The 20469-nt window shown below is 42.8% G+C and overlaps 1 protein-coding gene across 4 annotated transcripts in view; it reads left to right on the top strand.

Annotated features, from left to right (window-relative positions):
• Positions 1–20469, top strand: part of afg1lb (AFG1 like ATPase b) — a 144466-nt gene that overhangs the window by 39861 nt on the left and 84136 nt on the right. For 3 of the 4 annotated variants that reach the window (XM_048531916.2, XM_048531914.2, XM_048531918.2), the window contains 2 exons: positions 7714–7815; positions 14375–14505. In XM_048531916.2, the coding sequence (XP_048387873.1) occupies positions 7714–7815; positions 14375–14505 (233 nt within the window). The remainder of the gene's footprint in view (positions 1–7713; positions 7816–14374; positions 14506–20469) is intronic. The other variant, XM_048531917.2, reaches the window with a different exon arrangement.

Below are 20469 nucleotides of genomic sequence, written 5' to 3'. Positions count from 1 at the left end.
CGGACTGCGATGAGGAGAAATTTATTCAGTCAGAGGGTGGTGAATCTTGACCACCGAAGGCTATGGAAGTCACTGAATTCATTAAAGAAAGAAATAGATTTCTAGATGCTCAAGTGTCAAGGGGGAGAGAGATAGAGAATCAGCCATGATTACATTTGCATGCTAGAGAGTGGTCAATGAGCCAAATGGCCTATTCCTCCTATACGTTTCAATGCATCTACTCTTGTCAATTCTTCTTATTTTCCGTTATTAATTACTCAGATTATTTCTCAGGAGAAGCAATATTCACTTATTCATTTCCTTTTTAATTTCCTGTAAATTCTCAAATTGGTTATTACTGTACTAGCTAGCTTTTTCTCATTTTCTAATTTCTTCTTCCCTAATAATCTTTTGGTCATCCTTTGCTGTCCTTCATATTCTGTTCAATCTTCTGACCTGTCATCTGCTGACATTGTTTTGGAGTTAAATGTGCTATTTCTTTCATTTTTGTATCTCTATTACAGATTTATTGCATTTCTCTTGCTTCCTTAGTTATCCACAGATGGTGGATCTTTCGCTTAGAATCTTTCTTTTTCACTGAAATATATTTTTTCAGAGTATTCTGAAATATTCCTTAAATGCCTGCCACTGTCACTTAACCTAACATTTCAGTTAGCTTTAGCCAGCTCTGTCTTCATTGCTCCATAACTGCACTTAAATTTAAACCTTAGATCTACACTTTTTTCTCTCTCCCTCAAACTGATTGTGAAATTGTTATATTATGATTGCAGCTACCTAGGATTGCCTTTATTAATAATCTCTTTAATTAAACCCGCTTCATTGCACATTACCAAGTCTAGGACTGAACTGCTGTTCGAAGAAAATGCTCCAAAAACACTCAGTGAACTCATCCTGCAAGTTGCTCTTGCCAATCTGATTAATCCAATGTACATGCAGCTTAAAATTATCCATGGTTTCAACAAGTCCTTAATATTTCTTCCTGTGAACTCTACCCTAAATTGCAATTAGTTAGAAAAAGCTGCCACAAATGACTTCTTGCCTTTTTATTATTTTTAATCTTTACCCAAGCTGATTCCGTGTTTTGATCCCCAGAGCTAAGGTCATCTCTGCAACTGAAGTTATGCTTGTGGAAGGGACAAAAACAGCATCATTAGTTTTATTTTAGCCTTTATTTTCATTTATAGCAAAATCAATATTCTTCAATTCTCCATATTGCAAACATATTCCTAACTGCACTGTAACATTAGGTAAAGCATTTAAGCAGTTCAACCGAGTGGCAATAAATGACCAGCAGTGTATTTCCAAGCTGGGATGGCATGTTACTCGGAGGGGCTTTAGGGAGTACTGGTGTTCCCTTGCATCAGTTGCTCTTTCCCTTGGTGGTGTTAAAGCTTGGGCATTGGGAAGTAGTGCAGTGCATCTTGTAGATTATACATTTTCGTAGCTGTGTTGCGTCCCTTTGAGAATGGAGTGAATATGTCAGTTGACAGATGTGATGTCACTCAAAAGGCTGCTTTGTCATGAATGACTTTTGAGGTAATTGAGTTGCACCGATCCAAGTAAATGGAGAATATCCAACCCTGAATGTAACTTGTGGTTTGGAAGTAGTGGAAAAGCTATGGTGGTCTTTCCACATAATGCCCAGCCTCTAACTAGCTCTTGTATCCTCAGTATTTATTTTGGCTAATACAGATAGGTTTCTGGTGAAGTTTGACCATCAAGGTGTTGTTGGTAGGAGATTAAAAGATTATAATGCTTTGAAAGCCTTGGGTGGTAATTATGCAGCGTTATTTGTAGAGTCATAAATAATGGTATAGATTGTGCAATTATCAGGGAACATCCCCACTCTGACCTAAAGATGGATTGAGGGCTATTGATGAAACAGCTGAAGATGATTGGGCTGAGGTCCTGCCCTGAGGAACTTCTGCAGTGAATTCCTGGGGCTGAGATGTTTAGGTTCCAATGACACAAACGTTATCCTTTGTGTTAAGTAGGAATCTGGACAGTGAAGTGTTTCTGCATATGTGTCACTTATCCTAGAACAAGGCCTGTGTGGTACCTTTTTGAGGGCACTGCTTGGTTCATGCTAAGTGGCTACATTGCAGTCTTATGAAAGATAGTTTGTGCTCCTGAGATGCTGCTTGGCCTGCTGTGTTCGTCCAGCCTCACATTTTATTATCTTGGAATCTCCAGCATCTGCAGTTCCCATTATCTTAGAATATGTAACCTTTGTCTTTTGCCCTCAAGTATTGGGCTGCATCATCACAGAGACATGCATGAAGCTTTCTCCTTAAGTCTGTTGTTTTATTGCCCATCACCAGTTACAACTTTGGTGCTTTAGCTATGGGCATCTGACTCAGGCCATTTGCACTGTAGTTTCACCAGGTTGGCATCTCATTTTTAGTTGGTAATACTGCTCATGCAATTCTCATTAAGCTGGGTTTGATGTCAATGGTAAAGTGAAGCCATACTTGGCCATGAAGTTACATATTGTGGTGACATGTGGTTTCTGCTATTGCTAATGCTCAGAGCACCTCAGAAATATCCTATTTGGAGCTTTAAAATCTGTTCCTAATCCAGTCTGTATCAACTGATCTGTTTAGCTCAATGTTCATGCTACACAGCATGACAGGGAGTTCCTCAGTTTTAAGGTGGGACTTAATTTCCACAAAGACTGTGCAATTGAGGTAGTGGCCTGAATCCCAGTAATATTATCATGGACTGATCCATCTGCAAGGAGTAGATCAGCACGGATGAGATCATGTTGGCGTTTTCCCTGGTGTTAATTCTCTCGCTGTCGTGCCAGCCCATTCAGCAGCTATGCTCTTCTGGACTCTCCCAAACTGATCAGCTGTGGCAGTAAAAAGGCACTGTGTAGGTGATGGATTTTGAAGTCAAATAAATTCTTTGCCCTATTTGTTATCCATGACACTCTTCCCACAGGAATTCTGAATGGCTGGAGGACTGGTTCATCAGTTTAGGGAGGGCAATTGATGTTAATCAGTGTGAGCTTCACCTGTCCAAATATCATCTGATCCCGCGAGAGTTATTAGGTTCTGTTCAGAAATCCCAGAGCTACCCCCTCCTGACTCTGTACATGGCTGTGTTGCCAACTCTGGTGAGCCTTGTCAAACATGTGGGAGAAGCCATACTCTAGGACAAGGATGCAAGAGACTGGGGTAAACAGATGTCCCAGTCCCCATTTTTTTTTTCGCCTTTCACGGAGTACTGAATATATTTATCACAGTTTGGGTTCATTCAATCTAAATACAGTGTGTCAATTGATTGCTGCGGGGTGACTTTTCCAGTTACATATGCAATCACTGTAGTTTGAGTGATTTGCTTGGTCAGTTCAGAATGCAGTTCAATCCACATTGTTATGGATTTGTAGTAACACAGAAACCAGACTAGGTAATATTTCCATATTTAAAAAATATTTGTGAATCTGACAGCAGTTTGATAGATGTGTGATAACCATTGCTGATTTAAAAGCTTTATAATTCCAGATTTATTTACTAAATGAATTTAAACAGCTAGGATGTGAATTCTCACCTGTGTATTAATGTACAAAGCCGTTTTGCCATTGTACTCAACGGTGCTTGTTGCATTGATTAATAGGCAAGAAAAACAACTTGTTTTAAACAGTAATTACTCCCAGATTTGTGGTTTGGTAATTAGATGTTGTCAAATTCAAGTTTTTAGGTCTTTGTATATTTATGTATGGATCTCTCAAAAAAAGGATGTTTCACAAGTTTGACTAACCTATGCACCTGCTACAGAATCTTCACCTTCATACAGCAATTGAAAGTGGTAAGCGTTGTATTATAGTCCTTCTTATTTATTCACTCGTGGGACTTGGGTGTCATTGGCTGGGCCAGCGTTTTTCCCAGCCCTGGTTGCCCTTGAAGGTGGTGGTAAGTTGCTTTCTTGAACCATTGCAGTCCATCGATTGTCGGTGGACCCACAATGCCCTTAGGGAGGGAATTCCAGGAATTTAACCAAGCAACAGTGGAGGGATGGCAATGCATTTCCAAGTCAGGATGGTGAGTGGCTGGAGAAGAACTTGCAGGTGGTGGTATTCCCATGTAACTGACGCACCTGTTCTTCGAGATGGAAGTGGTCACAAGTTTGGAAGGTGCTATCTCAGGATCTTTGGTAAATTTCTGCAGTGCATCTTGAAGATGGTACATACTGCTGCTATTGAGTGTCAATGGTGGATGCTTTGGTTATGGTGCCAGTCAAGCAGGCTGCTTTGTCTTTGGTGTTAAGCTTCTTGATTTGTTGTTGGCACTGCACCCACCCAGGCAAGTGGGGAGAATGCCATCAAATTCCCAACTTGTGCCTTGTAGATTATAGACAGACTTTGGGGAGTCAGGGGGTGAGTTATTTGCTGTGGTATTCCTAGTCTCCGACCTGCTGTTGTGGCCAATGTGTTTATGCGGCAAATTTAGTTGAGTTTCTGGTGAATGGTAAGCCCTAAGATGTTGATAATGGGGTTTCAGCGATGGTAGTGAAATTGCATCTCAGAGTGATAGCTAGATTATCTTCAATTGGATCTGGTCATTGCCTGGCACCTGTGTGGCACAACTATTACTTGTCACTATCCAGCCCAGGCCTGGATGTTGTCAGAATGTTGCATTTGAACATAGAATCCCTACAGTGTGGGAGCAGGCCATTTGGTGCATCAAGTTCACACCAACCCTCTGAAGAGCACCCCACCCTATCCCTGTAACCCTGCACTTCCAATGGCTGATCTAACTAGCATGCACATTCCTAGACACTACTGGCAATTTAGCAGGGCCACTCCACCTAACGTGCATATCTTTTGACTGTGGGAGGAAACTGGACCACCCAGTGGAAACCCACACAGACACAGGGAGAATGTCCAGACTCCATACAGATGGCCACTTGAGGGTGGAATCGAACCCAGGTCCCTGGCACTGTGAGGCAGCAGTGCTAACCACTGAGCTACTGTGTCACCCTTAATGTGGATAACTTCATTATCCAAAGAGTCACAAATGGTGCTGAACATTGTGCAGTCTTCAGGGAACATCCCCACGTCTGACCTTATGATGGAGGGAAGAACATTGATGAAGCAGCTGATAATGGTTGGGTATAGGACACTATCATAAACAACTTCTACAGAGACGTCCTGAAGCTAAGATGACCAACCTGTAACAACCACAACTATCTTCCTCAGTGTCAGATGTAAGTCCAACCAGCTGAGGGTTTGCCCCATGATTCCAGATGTATGAGGGCTCCTTGATGCCACACTCTGTTGAATGTGGCCTTGATGTCAAGGGCTGTCACTGTTACCTCCCTAGAATTCAGATCTTTTGTCCATTTTGAAGTGAGGCTATAATGCAGTCAGGAGCTGAGTGGCCCTGATGGAACCCAGACTCAACATCACTAAGCAGGTTATTGCTGAGCAGCTGCTGCTTGATAGCACTATTGGTGACATCCTCCATCACTTTACTGATGATTGAGAATAGATTGATGGACAGTAATTGGCTGGGTTGGATTAGTCCTGCTTTTTGTGTATAGAACACAGCCATTCTATTCTCCCTATCTTCAGATAAATGCCAGGGTTATGACTGTACTGGAACATTATGCCTGGAGGAGTGGGAAGTTTTGGAGCACATGTCTTCAGTACTTTTGCTGGAATGCTGTCAGGATCCATTGCCTTGCAGTATCCCGTGTCTCCAACTGTTTCTTGATATCACATGGAGTGAATCAAACATTGCCATTAGTGATGGTGGGGATCTTTGGTGGAGACTGAGATGCATCATCCATTTGCATTTCTGGCTGAAGCTTGTCATGAATACTTCAGTCTTGCCTTTTGCACTGATGTGCTGGGCTTCTGCATCATTTGAAGATGAGCTATTTTACAGAGCCTTGTCCTCCAATGAGTTATTTAATTGCCCAACATCATTCACAACTGCATGTGCCAGGGCAGCAGAGCTTGGATCTGATCCATTGGTTGTGGGATCACTTAGCTTTGTTTCTTGCATTTTGCTTGTACTGTTTGGCATGTAATTGGTCCTCAGTTTTGCCAAGTGGGAACTGCACTGTTTTCTGGTGTACCTGGTGCTGCTCCTGGCATGCGTCCTCCACTTTTTGTTGAACCAGGAATGATATCCTGGCTTGCTGGTACTGGGAGAGTGGTGAGATATGAAGGGCCGTGAGGTTACACATTGTGTTGTACAATGGTTCTGGTGCTGTTGATGACCCACAGAATTTCATAGATATCCAATTTTGAGTTGCTGGATCTAATCCAAGGCTGTCCCATTTAGCAAGGTGCTAATGACTCACAACATGCTGCAAGCTATTTTCAATGTGAAGTTGAGACTTGGTCTCAACAAGGATTATGCAGTGGTCACTCTTAATGATACTGTCGTCGAGTCAAGTGTGCTTTTCCCTTTTGGTTAGTTCCCTCACCACTTGTTGCTGACCCAGTCTATCCAGCAACGGCCTTTGGGATTTAAGTGATCAATGATGCTGCTGCCAAGCCACTTTTGGACATTAGAATCCCCATCTGGAGCACATTCTGTACTCTTGCCACCATAAGAGCATCACCTAAGTATTGTTCAACATGGAGGAGCACTGATTCATCAACTGAGGGAAGACAGTTTGTGGCTTTTTTTATGGAGAATCCTTACAGTGAGAAACAGGCCATTCGGCCCAACAATTCCACATCAACCCTCTGAAGACCATCCTGCACAGACCCATTCCCCTTCAGTATTCTTGAAATTCTGCATTTCCCATGACTAGTGCATCTGACTTACACATCCCTGAGCACTGTGGAAAGTTTAGCATGGTCAGTACACCTAACTTGCATATCTTTGGACTGTGGGAGGAAACCCACACAGACACAGGGAGAATGTGTATATTCCACACAGATAGTCGTCTGAGGCAGTAATCAAACCTGGGTCTCTGGCACTGTGAGTCAATAATGCTAAACACTGAGCCACCATGCCGCCCCAATTAACAGGACATTTTATTGCCTGTATTTCACCTGAGACCATGAGATATTGTGAAATCATAGGACTGGAAGTGCAACTTCTTTCTGATTGTACACCACTGTGCTACCATTGCTGCTGAGTCTATCCGAACTGTGGGACAGGACATATCCAGGGATGATGTCTGGGAGATTGTGTCAATCATGATTCTGTGATTACGGCTATATCAGGCTGTTTTGTTTTTTAATCATTTGTGGCACGAACCCTCAGATGTTAGTAAGGAGGACTTTCCAGTTTTGACAGGGCTGTTTTGCCCTTGTCCATGCCAAGTGTTCCATCTACTTTAATTCCTTTTTTGCTTTCTAACAATGGGTATAACTGACTGACTGACTGGCTAGTCCATTTCAGAGAGCATTTAAAATCCATTGCTGTGGGTCTGGAGTTACAGACCAAGTGGCAGTTTCCTTCTTTAAAGGACTTTATGAACCAGATGTGTTCGTCTGACATTTGACAATGGTTTTCTGGTCTCTTAATTAGACTCTTCATTCTAGATTTGTTTTGAATTAAAAGTTCCACCATCTGCCATAATGGGATTTAGACATGGGTCCCCACAACATTACCTGAGTTTCTGAATTAATAATCTAGTATTGGTACCATTAAGGTTATTACCTCTCTTTTTACAATCCAATAAATAGTGCCACAAAAAGAATATATAGTGACATTTTACTGATGAAAAGTCTCTTGTTCTTCACAGGGACAGGCAAGACCATGATGATGGACCTGTTTTATTCTCATGCAGCTGTTAAAAGGAAAAATCGAGTACATTTTCATGGTTTCATGCTGGACGTCCATCGAAGTAAGATATTCTAACTTGAGCACCAGAAATGCAGGATATTAACTGAAATGTGATGCAAGGTCAAAAAGTACCATAAAATCAATAATTTCCAATTGCCCACAATACAGAATGCTCACTTGTGAGTTCATATCCACTGTTCCACAAGCAAAATGTTATCAGTTTTAAATCTGCTACCATCAGTGGCTGAGAAAGAGTGAATAAGCATTGCCTGAAAGCCAAAATGGAAGATGAGACAGTCATCCTGAGTTAGTCTTGAGTATCTCTGGAACCTATTTTTTGGAGCATCATTGTTGGAGGTGCGGAGAAGTGAAGTCTCAAAAGAGGACTTAATCTTTTAGATCAGGAAGACAGGAGATAGGAGACACAACATTAAAAAGAAAAATTTTGTTTACAAGAAAATTCAATTTGTTGATAGCACATTCCTTGACTGGGTTTATGTTGAGCCTAGGCTGAAGCTGAAAACAGGTCCTCTTCTATAAACATCATGTCAAATTAGTTTACGCAATTTAGCCCGCATCTTGCTGTACAAGGATGCGTGATGCAAATTAGCCTTTTTTTTAAAAAGGGTTACTGTTCTGTGAAATGTCAGTATTGCAGACTAGGCCCAGATTTAACTTTCCTAATTTGCTATAAACAGTTACAGTCACACCGTGGAGATTGTTACTATGGAAGCAGGAAAAGTTGTCTTGGTACACTAAAAGTATTCAAAGAGCACAATCATATTGTGACACAAGAGAGAAATGATTGCACAGCTGACCGTCTCCCAAATGATCTTGGGATGCTAGATTTCCTGAAGACATTATGTATATTTTAAACGCTGAAAGCTCATTATTTGTGAATGTAAAATTTACCAGAAGAACCAAAAAATGAAGGAACATAAAAAAGGAGCAGCAGACCATTCAGCCCATTGAACCTGCTCTGTCATTCAGTAAGATTATGGCTGATCAGACTGTCACCTGAAGTCTGCTATCTTGCCAACTGTTAAACTTCTAACAGCTATTTATTGAAGTGGGAGACTGGAAACCAATATTGTCACTAACGTTTTCCTCTCGGCTGTGTGCATGGTGATTGGTGTAGGCATGCCGATTGTGATATTGACTTCTGGTTCTGAAGTCGCTGTTTTGCATGGGTCTCAGAGGCCTGTGCAGTTGGAACAAAATTATAGGCAAAGCTGGTTGCCACCCAACTCACCACCCCCGAGTCACTAAGTGTTACTTTTCATGATCTCAAGTAATGTTTGTCCTCCACTGCTGTGTTTCCCTTAAACAAACAATTAAACCCCTATACCTGATTCTTGATTCCCTTCTATATCAAAAGAGCTGCCTCATTTTGCATTAAAAATATTCCATGACCCAGCTTCCACTGTTCTCTATGGAAATGAATTCCATTGATTCCAAGAAAAGAAATTTTATTTTCCTCTGCATCTTAAATTTGCAGCACCTTCTTTTTAAACTATTTAAGTCAAGTTCAACTTCATATATTGTAAGCTATGATTTTTCCCTTCCTATCTTCCATATCTTGGCTGTGACGTTATGCTAAAGTATAAGAGGCCTTTATGATGCAGTAGTAGTGTCCCCATTCTTGGTCTGGGAGGCCAATGTTCAAGTCCCACCTGTTCCCAAGGTGTGTAATAACATCTCTGGGCAGGTTGATTCAAAAGTAGGTGAATAAAAAATTTAAACAAAAGTTTTGGATAAAGTATCATTGGCTTTTATGGTACAGTGCTAGTGTGCCTACACGTGAGCCAAGAGAGCTATGTTCAAGTCCCACCTCTCCAGAATTGTCTATGCTAATACCTCTGGACCTAGAAAATACTTAGGTTAAAGTGTGACCAAAAATCATCTACATTGTTAGACAAAGGCATGGAATTCATGATTCCTAGACTGTGTTTACATAGAAGTTGACCATTTTATGAACAGGATCAACATGCATATCAGTGCACTGCATAGAGAAGCCTAGATGATAGCACATGCAAGCAGGCACTTGGATCCATTACTTGCTATTGATGTTTGCTCACCACATGAGAAAATAGTCATAGAGTCACAGAGTTACACAGCACGGAACCAGACCCTTCAGTTCAACACGTCCACGCTGACCAGATATCCTAAGCAAACAATGAGATCTTGATTAGATGGGCCAATGGGCTGAGGAGTGGCAAATGGAGTTTAATTACATAAATGTGAGGTGCTGCATTTTGGAAAGGCAAATAGACAATTAATGGTAAGGTCCTGGGGTGTGTTGCTGAACAAAGAGAGCTTGGAGTGCAGGTTCATAGTTCCTTGAAAGTGTTTTCCCAGGCAGATAGGACAGTGAAGAAGGCATGTGGTATGCTTGCCTTTATTGGTCAGTGCACGGAGTATAGGAATTGGGTGGTCATGTTGTGACTGTACCGGACATTAGTACAAAGAACAAAGAAAATTACAGCACAGGAACAGGCCCTTCGGTCTTCCAAGCCTGCACTGATCCAGATCCTCTATCTAAACCTGTCGCCTATTTTTCAAGGATCTGTATCCCTCTGCTCCCTGCCCATTCATGTATGTGTCTGGATACATCTTAAATGACGCTATTGTGCCCGCCTCTACCACCTCCGCTGGCAACGTGTTGCAGGCACCCACCACACTCTCTGTAAAGAACTTTCTATGCATCCCTCCCTTAAACTTTTCTCCTCGCCCCTTGAAATCGTGACCTCTAGTAATTGAGTCCCCCACTCTGGGGGGGGGAAGAAGTTTCTTGCTCTTCACCCTGTCTATACCTCTCATGATTTTGTCGACCTCAATCAGGTCCCCCCACAACCTCTGTCTTTCTAAAGTAAATAATCCTAATCTATTTAACCTGTCTTCACAGCTAGTGTCCTCCATACCAGGTAACATCGTGATGAACCTCCTCTGCACCCTCTCCAAAGCATCACATCCTTTTAGTGATGTGGTGACCAGAACTGTACACAGTATTCCAAATGTAGTTGAACCAAAGTCCTATACAACTGTGGCATGACCTGCCAACTCCTGTACTCAATACCCTGTCCAATGAATGAAAACATGCCATATGCCTTCTTGACCAGTCGATCGACCTGCGACCTTCAGGGTACAATGGACCTGAACACCTAGATCTCTCTGTGCATCAAATCTCCCCAGGGCTATTCCGTTTACTGTATAGTTCGCTCTTGAATTGGACCTTCCAAAATGTATCACCTCGCAGTTGCCTGGATTGAACTCCATCTGCCATTTCTCTGCCCAACTCTCCAATCTATCTATTTCTGCTGCGTTCTCTGACAGTCCCCTTCAGTATCTGCTACTCCACCAATCTTGGTGTCATCTGCAAACTTGCTAATCAGACCATCTATACCTTCCTCCAGATCATTTGTGTATACCACAAACAACAGTGGTCCCAACACGGATCCCAAGGAACACCACTCTTCACAGTTCTTCATTTTGAGAAACTCCCTTCCACTACAACACTCTGTCTCCTGTTGCCCAGCCAGTTCTCAGTCCATCTAGATAGTACACTCTGGACCCCACTTTCTCCATCAGCCTACCGTGGGGAACCTTATCAGACAACTTACTGAAGTCCATGTATGTGACATTTACAGCCCCTCCCTCATCTATCAACTCTGTTACTTCCTCAAAGAATTCTATCAGGTTGGTAAGACATGACCTTCCCTGCACAAAACCGTGCTGGGTATCACTAATAAGCCCATTTTCTTCCAAATATAAATGGATTGTATCCCTCAGTGTCTTCTCCAGCAGCTTCCCCACCGTTGACATCAGGCTCACCAGTCTATAATTAATTGGATTATCCTTGCTACCCTTCTTAAACAAGGGGACAACATGAGCGATCCTCCAGTCCTTCAGAACCTCACCTATGCTCGAGGATGCTGCAAAGATATCTGTTAAGGCCCCAGCTATTTCATCTCTCACTTCTCCTTGCAGTAACCTGGGATTGATCCGGATGAGACTTGTCCACCCGAAAGCCTTTTAGACTACCCAACACTTCACCCCTCCCTATGCCAACTTGACCTAGAGTAATCAAACCTCTATCCCTAACTTCAACATCCATCATGTCCCTCTCCTCAGTGAATACTGATGCAAAATACTCATTAAGGATCTCTCACATTTTCTCTGACTCTTCACATAACTTCCCTCCTTTGTCCTTGAGTGGGCCAACCCTTTCTCTAACTGCCCTTTTGCTCCTTATGTTTGAATAAAAGGCTTGGGGATTTTCCTTAACCCTGTTTGCTGAAGATATTTCATGACCCCTTTTACCCCTCTTAATTCCTGGTTTCAGATTGGCTGTACATTTCCGATAGTTCCTGTTTGGCCACTTTTGGAGTGTTGCATGCAATTCTGGACTCCCTCATATAGGAAGGATGTTGTGAAACTTAGAAATCATAGAATCTCAACTGTGGAATCAGGCCCTTTGGCCCAACAAATTCGCAAAGGCTCTCAGAGCATCTCACCCAGACCCATCCCCCTGTAACCCACCTAATCTACACATCCTTAAATACAATGGGCACTTTAGTGTGGCCAATCCACCCAGCCTGCACATCTTTGGACTGTGGTAAGAAGCCAGAGCACCTAAAGGAAACCCATGCAAACACAGGGAGAATGTGTGAACTCCACACAGACAGTCGCCCAAGGGTGGAATTGAACCTGGGTCCTTGGCGCTGTGAGGTAGCAGTGCTAATCACTGAACCAGGATGTTGCCAAGGCTGGAGGGTTTGAGGTATAGGGAGGGGTTGAATAGGCTGGGGCTATTTTCTCTGGAGCGTCAGAGGCAGAGGGGTGACCTAATAGAGGTTTATAAAATCGTAAGGGGCTTGGATAAAGTAAATAAGCAAGGTCTTTTCCCTGGGATGGGAAGTCCAAAGCTAGAGGGCATAGGTTTAAGGTGAGAAGGGAAAGATATAAAAGGGACCTGAGGGGTAACTTTTTCATGCAAACGACGCTATTTGTATGGAGTGAGCTGCCAGAGGAAGTGGTGGGATCTGGTACCTTTGCACTTAAAAGGCATCTGGATGGGCATCAGTATATAAGGATTTAGAGGGAAATGGCCCAAATGCTGGCAAATGGGACTAGATTTATGTAAGATATCTAGTTGGCACGGGCGAGTTGGACCGAAGGGTCTGTTTCTGTGCAGTATACCTCTATGAGCAAGTGACAATCCATTTGCAGTGGTTTACTGTTGCACTCAATGGTAATTATCTATGTTAACCACTCTTCCCCAAAATCCATTTCTTTCCTATGAAATTACTTCACAACTATCTTCCAAATTGTCAATTCATCATCAAATATCGTAGACTTCACTTTCCTTTCAGCAATGAGATGGTTGTGCACTAGTTATGAAGGTTTATTTTTATGCATCTGTGGTTTTTTTTAAACTGTTTCCTGCTTAACTTTTACAAAATGGCTATTTTGTCAAATTCTGTGTTGCCACAACAAAGTACGCGCATTGTTAAATTGTATTAATCATTAAGAGTTAATGGAAGCTGCTGTGGAGCCAAAACAATGTTTCGCACAGAATTGAGCATTGACAGGGGAGGCGATGGCCTCGTGGTATTTTCACTGTTAATCCAGAGACCCAGATAACATTCTGGGGACCCGGGTTCAAATCACTCCACAGCAGATGGTGGAATTTGCATTTGATAAAATAATGGAAGTAAGAACCAATGATGACCATGAATCCATGTTGATTGTCGGAAAAACCCGTCTGGTTCACTAATGTCCTTTAGTGGTCTGAACTACATGTGACTCCAGACCCACAGCAATGTGGTTGACTCTGAACTGCCCTCTGGGCAATTAGGGGTGAGCAATAAATGCTACCTGGCTAGCAATGCCCTCAGCCATTTCATGAATAACGAAAAAAAATTCAGCCCAAAAGGTCAATGCTGCCAATTAAGCTACTTCCATTCCTTTTCACTCATGTACTCACCGAGATTTGCCCTGTATCTATCAATGCTGTTAGCTTGACAATTTCACACAGTAGGGAGTACCACATTCTCACCACTGTAGAATCATGAAGATCCTCCTGAGTTCTTTATTCTTTGACCAAGTACAGTCTAGATGATCCACCAATCTAGGAGTCTGCATGTGGAACAGAAACACCAGATGGATTGTTTGGGCTGAAGGACACAGTGCTGTGTGTATGTAATTCTCTATGTAATTCAGACAAGAACAGAAAATGTATGCTCAATGAGGGAAACTCTTTTTATGAAATATGAAAAACGCAGTGGATTTGCCTGACTGAAAACAACGTAAAATACAAAATAGGTATGAGACAAGTTATAAATGCAACAATTTCCGTTATCTTCAATTTTTGTTGAGGATCTAGCTTACTGTATCTTGTACTTGACCTGATGCCTCACACTAAAGCCGGAAATGCGCGTATAATATCCATTGAACCTTCCAATTCTATCAGTGCTAACATGAATGAATTGCTTAAATTTGAAATGCACTACCAAAATGCCATAACCATTGTTTGTGTCTGGTGCTAGACACTTCTTTTACAGTTTTCAATGTAGGTTCTATGAATAACAATAACCAGTCTTTCAACTTTGCTACATTAGGAATTCATCGGTTAAAGCAGACTTTGCCAAAAAGAAAACCTGGCTTAATGGCCAAATCCTATGATCCAATAGCCCCTATCGCCGCAGAAATCAGCGATGAGAGCTGCCTGTTATGTTTTGATGAGTTTCAGGTATTTGGAACAATTTGTTTTTAATGAGATACATTGAGTTAATGTCGTAATTTAGTGATAAGCTTAAGAATGTAAAGGTTCCGTGACCAATGGATATAGGCTTAGGTAATGCTTTTCAAGTTCCTAAAACACCTGTTGGGAACTTAGAGATTAATGAATAAATTTTGCTTTATAGGTTTATGGCTAGGAACCAATTTTAAAAACAAACAAACTTGTTCATACTCCTCCAACACGTGCTGCATTCAGCTTATTGCTTAGTTGATTTGAACCAGTTGGTTGTGAGGCTGGGAAAACACAGCAGATCAGACAGCATCAGAGGAGCAGGAAAGTCAATGTTTCAGGCCGTAATCTGAATAGCATGCACAACAATACTTTTCACTGTATTTGAGTACATGTGATAATAATAAATCAAATCAGAGAAGTGGAACATTTAATGTATAAAGATCCACTTCCGATGCTTCCATGCATGTACATATGGACTCATCTCAGAATGGGGAAGAACAACATCAGGAGTGATAGGAAGTTCTGGCACCACAAATCAAATGTGAATAAAACCACTAGTAGCTAATATTGATATCAGGGAACCTAATTCTCATTCTGCATTGAAAAGCAATGGGAGAGCAGGTTTGGCCTTGCTAAGGCATTGCTTCATCTGGAATCCATTGTACAGCTTGCAGAATGTCAGCCCCATGCTGTCGCTATTGGTTTTCCCATTTAAAAAAAAATTAAATACTCTCCTGGTCAGGCTTCAGAGTTTTTACAAGTGAATGACTCCCTTTTTATGCAATGTACACCATCCACATTTTAACTTGGGAGGTGCAAGTTTTATTTTATTCCGTTGTGTTGAGTTCTGGGAGAGAAGCATTCCATTATCTGACCATCTTTGTGCAAATGATTTGGTTGAAAATGCTGTGTGCTGGACATGTTTTGTTATGGAGTTGTACAGTATACTCATGACTGGAAGGAAAAACAGTGTGTGACCACTTTTTAAAAAATAGTTGTGCTTTGTCTGTGCTTGGAACTTGTGCACACTGTACGGAGAGCCTCAAAAAATGAAACAGGTGTATCAAAAGGCCTTACGGGTGGCAGTCTTGTTTTGATGTTTTGACAACAAGTTTGAATTTGGCCAATGAATTTAAACCAAGCACCTAGACTTAGAAAATCAGTTGAATTTAAAACTGATGGTTTTGACAACCTGAAACCAATGTGTCAGCAGGGTGTGTATAAAGCGAGGGTTTTTGGAAATCAGGCTGAGAGCCAACTGTTATCTGAGGGGAAGGCAAGTCCATCATCTGAGAAATATGCCCCAAGGGCTCTCAAGAAATCATTAAGTCCTCTAAGAAAGCACTATCTATCTGAAAAAGGTACTACAGCATTTTAGCTCAAAGTCCTCACCAAAGAAATTATGGAGAAAAGCACCCCTGATGTTAGAGTGGGACAGTAGATTGGCACAATATTGTGTGCCAAAGGGCCTGTACTGTGCTCTACTGTTCTATGTTTTATGGTAGCAACATTAGCAGAACAAAGGCATTCGTGGTGTAAAGAAGGCAGAGCGTTCTAGACGACACACTCTGTGTGAATTTGGAGAGATTATGTCTTAATTTATTGTCTTTCAATTGGGTTTATAGAAATGGGACTTGTGTTTATTTGAAGGTGTAGTTAGAAGTCTGGGGGGGAAATTGTTTGGTTTGTTAACAAGTCTGTTAATTTCTTCACAGTGTTAGCGTTAAATAAATAAATTGTTTCTTATAAAGAGGATAGCAGGGATTTTCTTTCATTTAACCACATTTTAACAGATTATGAAGTGAAGCAAGCTTCTCTGGGTGTTTTGGGTTTAATTACAAGAGGGGAACCTCTAATCCCTGCCATAGTGGCGATGGCCTAGTGGTATTATCGCTTGACCATTAATCCAGAAACCCAGCTGATGTTCTGGGGACCCGAATTCGAATCCCACCATGGCAGATAGTGGAATTAGAATTTTAAAGAAAAGTCTGAAATTAAGAATCTACTGCTTACCATGAAATCATTGCCGATTGTCAGAAAAACCCATCTGGTTCACTAATGTCCTTCGGGGAGGAAATCTGCCACTCATTTGATCTGGCCTACATGTGACTCCAGACCTATAGCAAAGTGGTTGACTGCCCTCTGAAATGGCCTAGCAAGCCACTCAGTTGTACCAATCTCTACAAAGACTCAAATAAATAAAACTGGACAGATCACCTGGCATTGACCTATGCAGCAGAAAAGACAACAGCAGAAACAGCCATGTCGACCATGCAAAGTCCTCCTCACTAACGTATGGGGGTTAGTACCAAAATTGGGACAGCTGTCTCACAGACTAGTCAAGCAACAGACTGACATAGTCATACTCACAGAATCATACCTCACAGGCAACGTCCCAGACACCACCATCACCATCCCTGGACATGTCCTGTCCCACCAGCCGGACAAATGCAGCAGAGGCACACTGGCACACAGTCTGGAGGGTGTAGCTTTAGGAATGCTCAACAATGACTGTGGACCCCATGAAGTCTCATGGTTTCAAGTTAAACATGGGCAAGGAAACGTCCTGCTGATTGCCACACACCACCCTCCCTCAGCTGATGAATCAGTACTCCTCAATGTTGAACAACACATAGAGGAAGCACTGAGGATGGCATGGACACAAAATGTACTCTGGGTGGGGGATTTCACTGTCCACCACCAAGAGTGGCTGGGCAGCAGTACTACTGATCGAACTGGTCCATTCCTAAAGGACATAGCTACTAGACTGGGTCTGCAGCAGGTGGTGAGGGAACCAACAAGAGGGAAAAACACATTCACCCTTATCAATCTGCCAGCTGCATTTGCATCTGCCCGTGACAGTACTGGTAAGAGTGACCATCGCACAGTCCTTGTGGAGACAAAGTTCCGCCTTCACATTGAGAACAACCTCCATCGTGTTGTGTGGCACTTTCACCGTGTTGAATGGGACTGACTTCGCCCAGATCCGGCAACTCGAGACTGGGCATCCATGAGGCGCTGTGGGCCATCAACAGCAGCGGAATTGTACTCCAGCACAATCTGTAACCTCATGGCCCGGCATATCCCCCATTCAACCATTACCATCAAGCCAGGGGATCAACCCTGGTTCAATGAAGAGTGCAGGAGGGCATGCCAGGAGCAGCATCGGACATACCTGAAGGTGAGGTATCAACCTGGTGAAGCCACCAAACAGGACTACTTGCACGCCAGACAGCAAAAGCAGCAAGTGATGTACAGAGCTAAGCAATCCGAAAACCAACGGATCAGATCTAAGCTCTGCAGTCCTGCCACATCCAGTTGTGAATGGTGGTGGACAATTAAAAAACTCACTGGAGCAAGAGGCTTCACAAATATTCCCATCCTTACTGATGGAAGAGCCCAGCACATCAGTGCAAAAGATAAGGTTGAAGCATTCACGGCAATCTTCAGCTAGAAGTGCCAAATGGATGATCCATCTCGGCCTCCTCCAGTGGTCCCAGCATTACAGATACCAACCTTCAGCTAACTTAATTAACTCCGTGTGATATCAAGAAACGGTTGGAGACACTGAATACTGAGAAGGCTACCGGCCCTGACAACATTCCGGCAAGAGTACAGAAGATCTGTGCTCCAGAACTTGCAGCTCTCAAGCTGCAAAGTACAGCTCCCAGTACAGTTACAACACTGGTATCGACATGACGCTGTGGAAAATTGCCCAAGTATGCCCTGTGCATAAGAAGCAGGATAAATCCAATCCGACCAGTTACCACCCCATCAGTCTCCTCTCGATCATCAGTAAAGTGATGGAAGGTGTCATCAACAGTGTTATCAAGCAGCACCTGCTCAGCAATAACCTGCTCGGTGACGCGCAGTTTGGGTTCCACCAGGGCCACTCAGTTTCTGACCTCATTACAGCCTTGGTTCAAACATGGACAAAAGAGCTAAATTCCAGAGGTGAGGTGAGAATGACAGTCCTTGATATCAAGGCTGTATTCGACTGAGTGTGGCATCAAGGACCCCTGGCAAAACTGGAATTAATGGTATCGGGGGCAAACGCTCTGGTGGTTGGAGTCATACCTGATGCAGAGGAAGATCATTGTGGTTGTGGGAGGTCAATCACCTCAGCTCCAGGACATCCCTGCAGGAGTTTCTCAGGGTAGTGCCCTAGGCCCAACCATCTTCAACTGCTTCATCAATTACCTTCCCTCCATCATAAGGTCAGAAGTGGGGATGTTCACCGATGATTGCACAATGTTCAGCACCATTCATGACTCCTCAGATACTGAAGCAGCCCATGTTCACATACAACAAGATCTGGACAATATCCAGGCTTGGGCTGACAAGTGGCAAGTGACATTCACACCGTATAAATGCCAGGCTATGACCACCACAAGAGACAATCTAACCACTGCCCTTTGACATTCAATGGTGTTACCATCACTGAATCCCCTACTATCAACATCCTGGGGGTTACCATTGACCAGAAATTCAACTGGACTGACCACATTAACAGAGTGGCTACAAGAGCAGGCCAGAAGATGGGGATACTGCAACAAGTACCTAATCTTCTGACTTTTCAAAGCCTGTCCACCATCTACAAATCACAAGTCAGGAGTGTGATGGATTACTCCCCACTTGCCTGGATGGGTGCAGCCCCAACAACACTCAAGAAGCTTGACACCATCCAGGACAAAGCAGCCCGCTTGATTGGCACTGCACCCACAAGCATTCACTCCCTCCACCACCGATGCCCAGTCGCAGCAGTGTGTACTATCTACAAGATGTACTACAGAAATTCACCAAAGATCCTCAGACAGCACCTTTCAAACCCACCACCACTACTTCCGTCTTGAAGGGCAAGGGCAGTAGATATATGGGAACACCACCACTTCCAAGTTCTGTTCCAAGTGACTCACCATCCTGACATGGAAATATATCGCTGTTCCTTCACTGTTGCTGGGTCAAAATCCTGGAATTTCCTCACTAATAGCATTGTGGGTCAACCCACAGCAGGAGGAATGCAGTGGTTCAAGAAGGCAGCTCACCACTACCTTCTCAACGGCAACTAGGGATGGTCAATAAATGCTGGCCAGCCAGCGATGCCCACAACCCACAAAATGATTAGAAAACAAAAATAACAAATTGAGTCTTGTGTTTCGGTTTCTCTGTCAGAAGGGTTCGACTTTCCCCTTCTCTGTAACACTGCTGTAAGCCTATGCCTTTGCTGGAGTCTTTAGATAAATTCTCTAGAAACTTTGAAAAGAACAATTTCGATATTATGAAATACTTATTTGTTTTAACTCCTGCAAACTCCTTTGGGACAGTAGATATTGTATCAACTCTGGCGGGACAAAAAGCAGATAACCTTTTGAAGCAATTTTCACTGGCTTGGTTCATTTGCAAATTGTGGTTCCAAAATTCAGGTATTTACATGCTAAGATATTGTTTTGCATCTTTAAATATTTACACATTTTTGCATTATAAATGATGCCATAAGCTGTGGGTACTGACAAAAACATGCTTCAAAATGTCGCAGTCTGAAATTTTCTCAATGAGAAATGAGGCCCACTTGTATATATTAAAATAATTTTTTGTGCAAGCAAAGTACAAGTGGGCTTCATTTCTCACTGAGAAATGCACAATTCACATCCCTGGACAAAACTTAGCATGGCCAATCCACCTAATCTGCACATCTTTGAACTGTGGGACGAAACCGGAGCACCGAGCGGAAACCCACGCAGAGAATGTGCAAACTCCACACAGATAGTCACCTGAGACTGGAATTGAACCCAACCACTGAGCCACCATGACACTGGGTAGGAACAATTACACTGTATCACAAGAGGGCCCAAGTTAAGTTTGACATGTCTTCCTAATCGGCCTATTCAGGGATGCTACTACACACTTCTGGAGTAGGTGGGATTCAAACCAGGCCTCCAGGTCCAGGGGTACGAACACTAT

Source organism: Stegostoma tigrinum, chromosome 4 (genome assembly GCF_030684315.1).
Source record: "Stegostoma tigrinum isolate sSteTig4 chromosome 4, sSteTig4.hap1, whole genome shotgun sequence".
NCBI classification, from domain to species: domain Eukaryota; kingdom Metazoa; phylum Chordata; class Chondrichthyes; order Orectolobiformes; family Stegostomatidae; genus Stegostoma; species Stegostoma tigrinum.
Note: the sequence above shows the minus strand (reverse complement) of the source record. Positions and strands in the feature narration are given on the sequence as shown.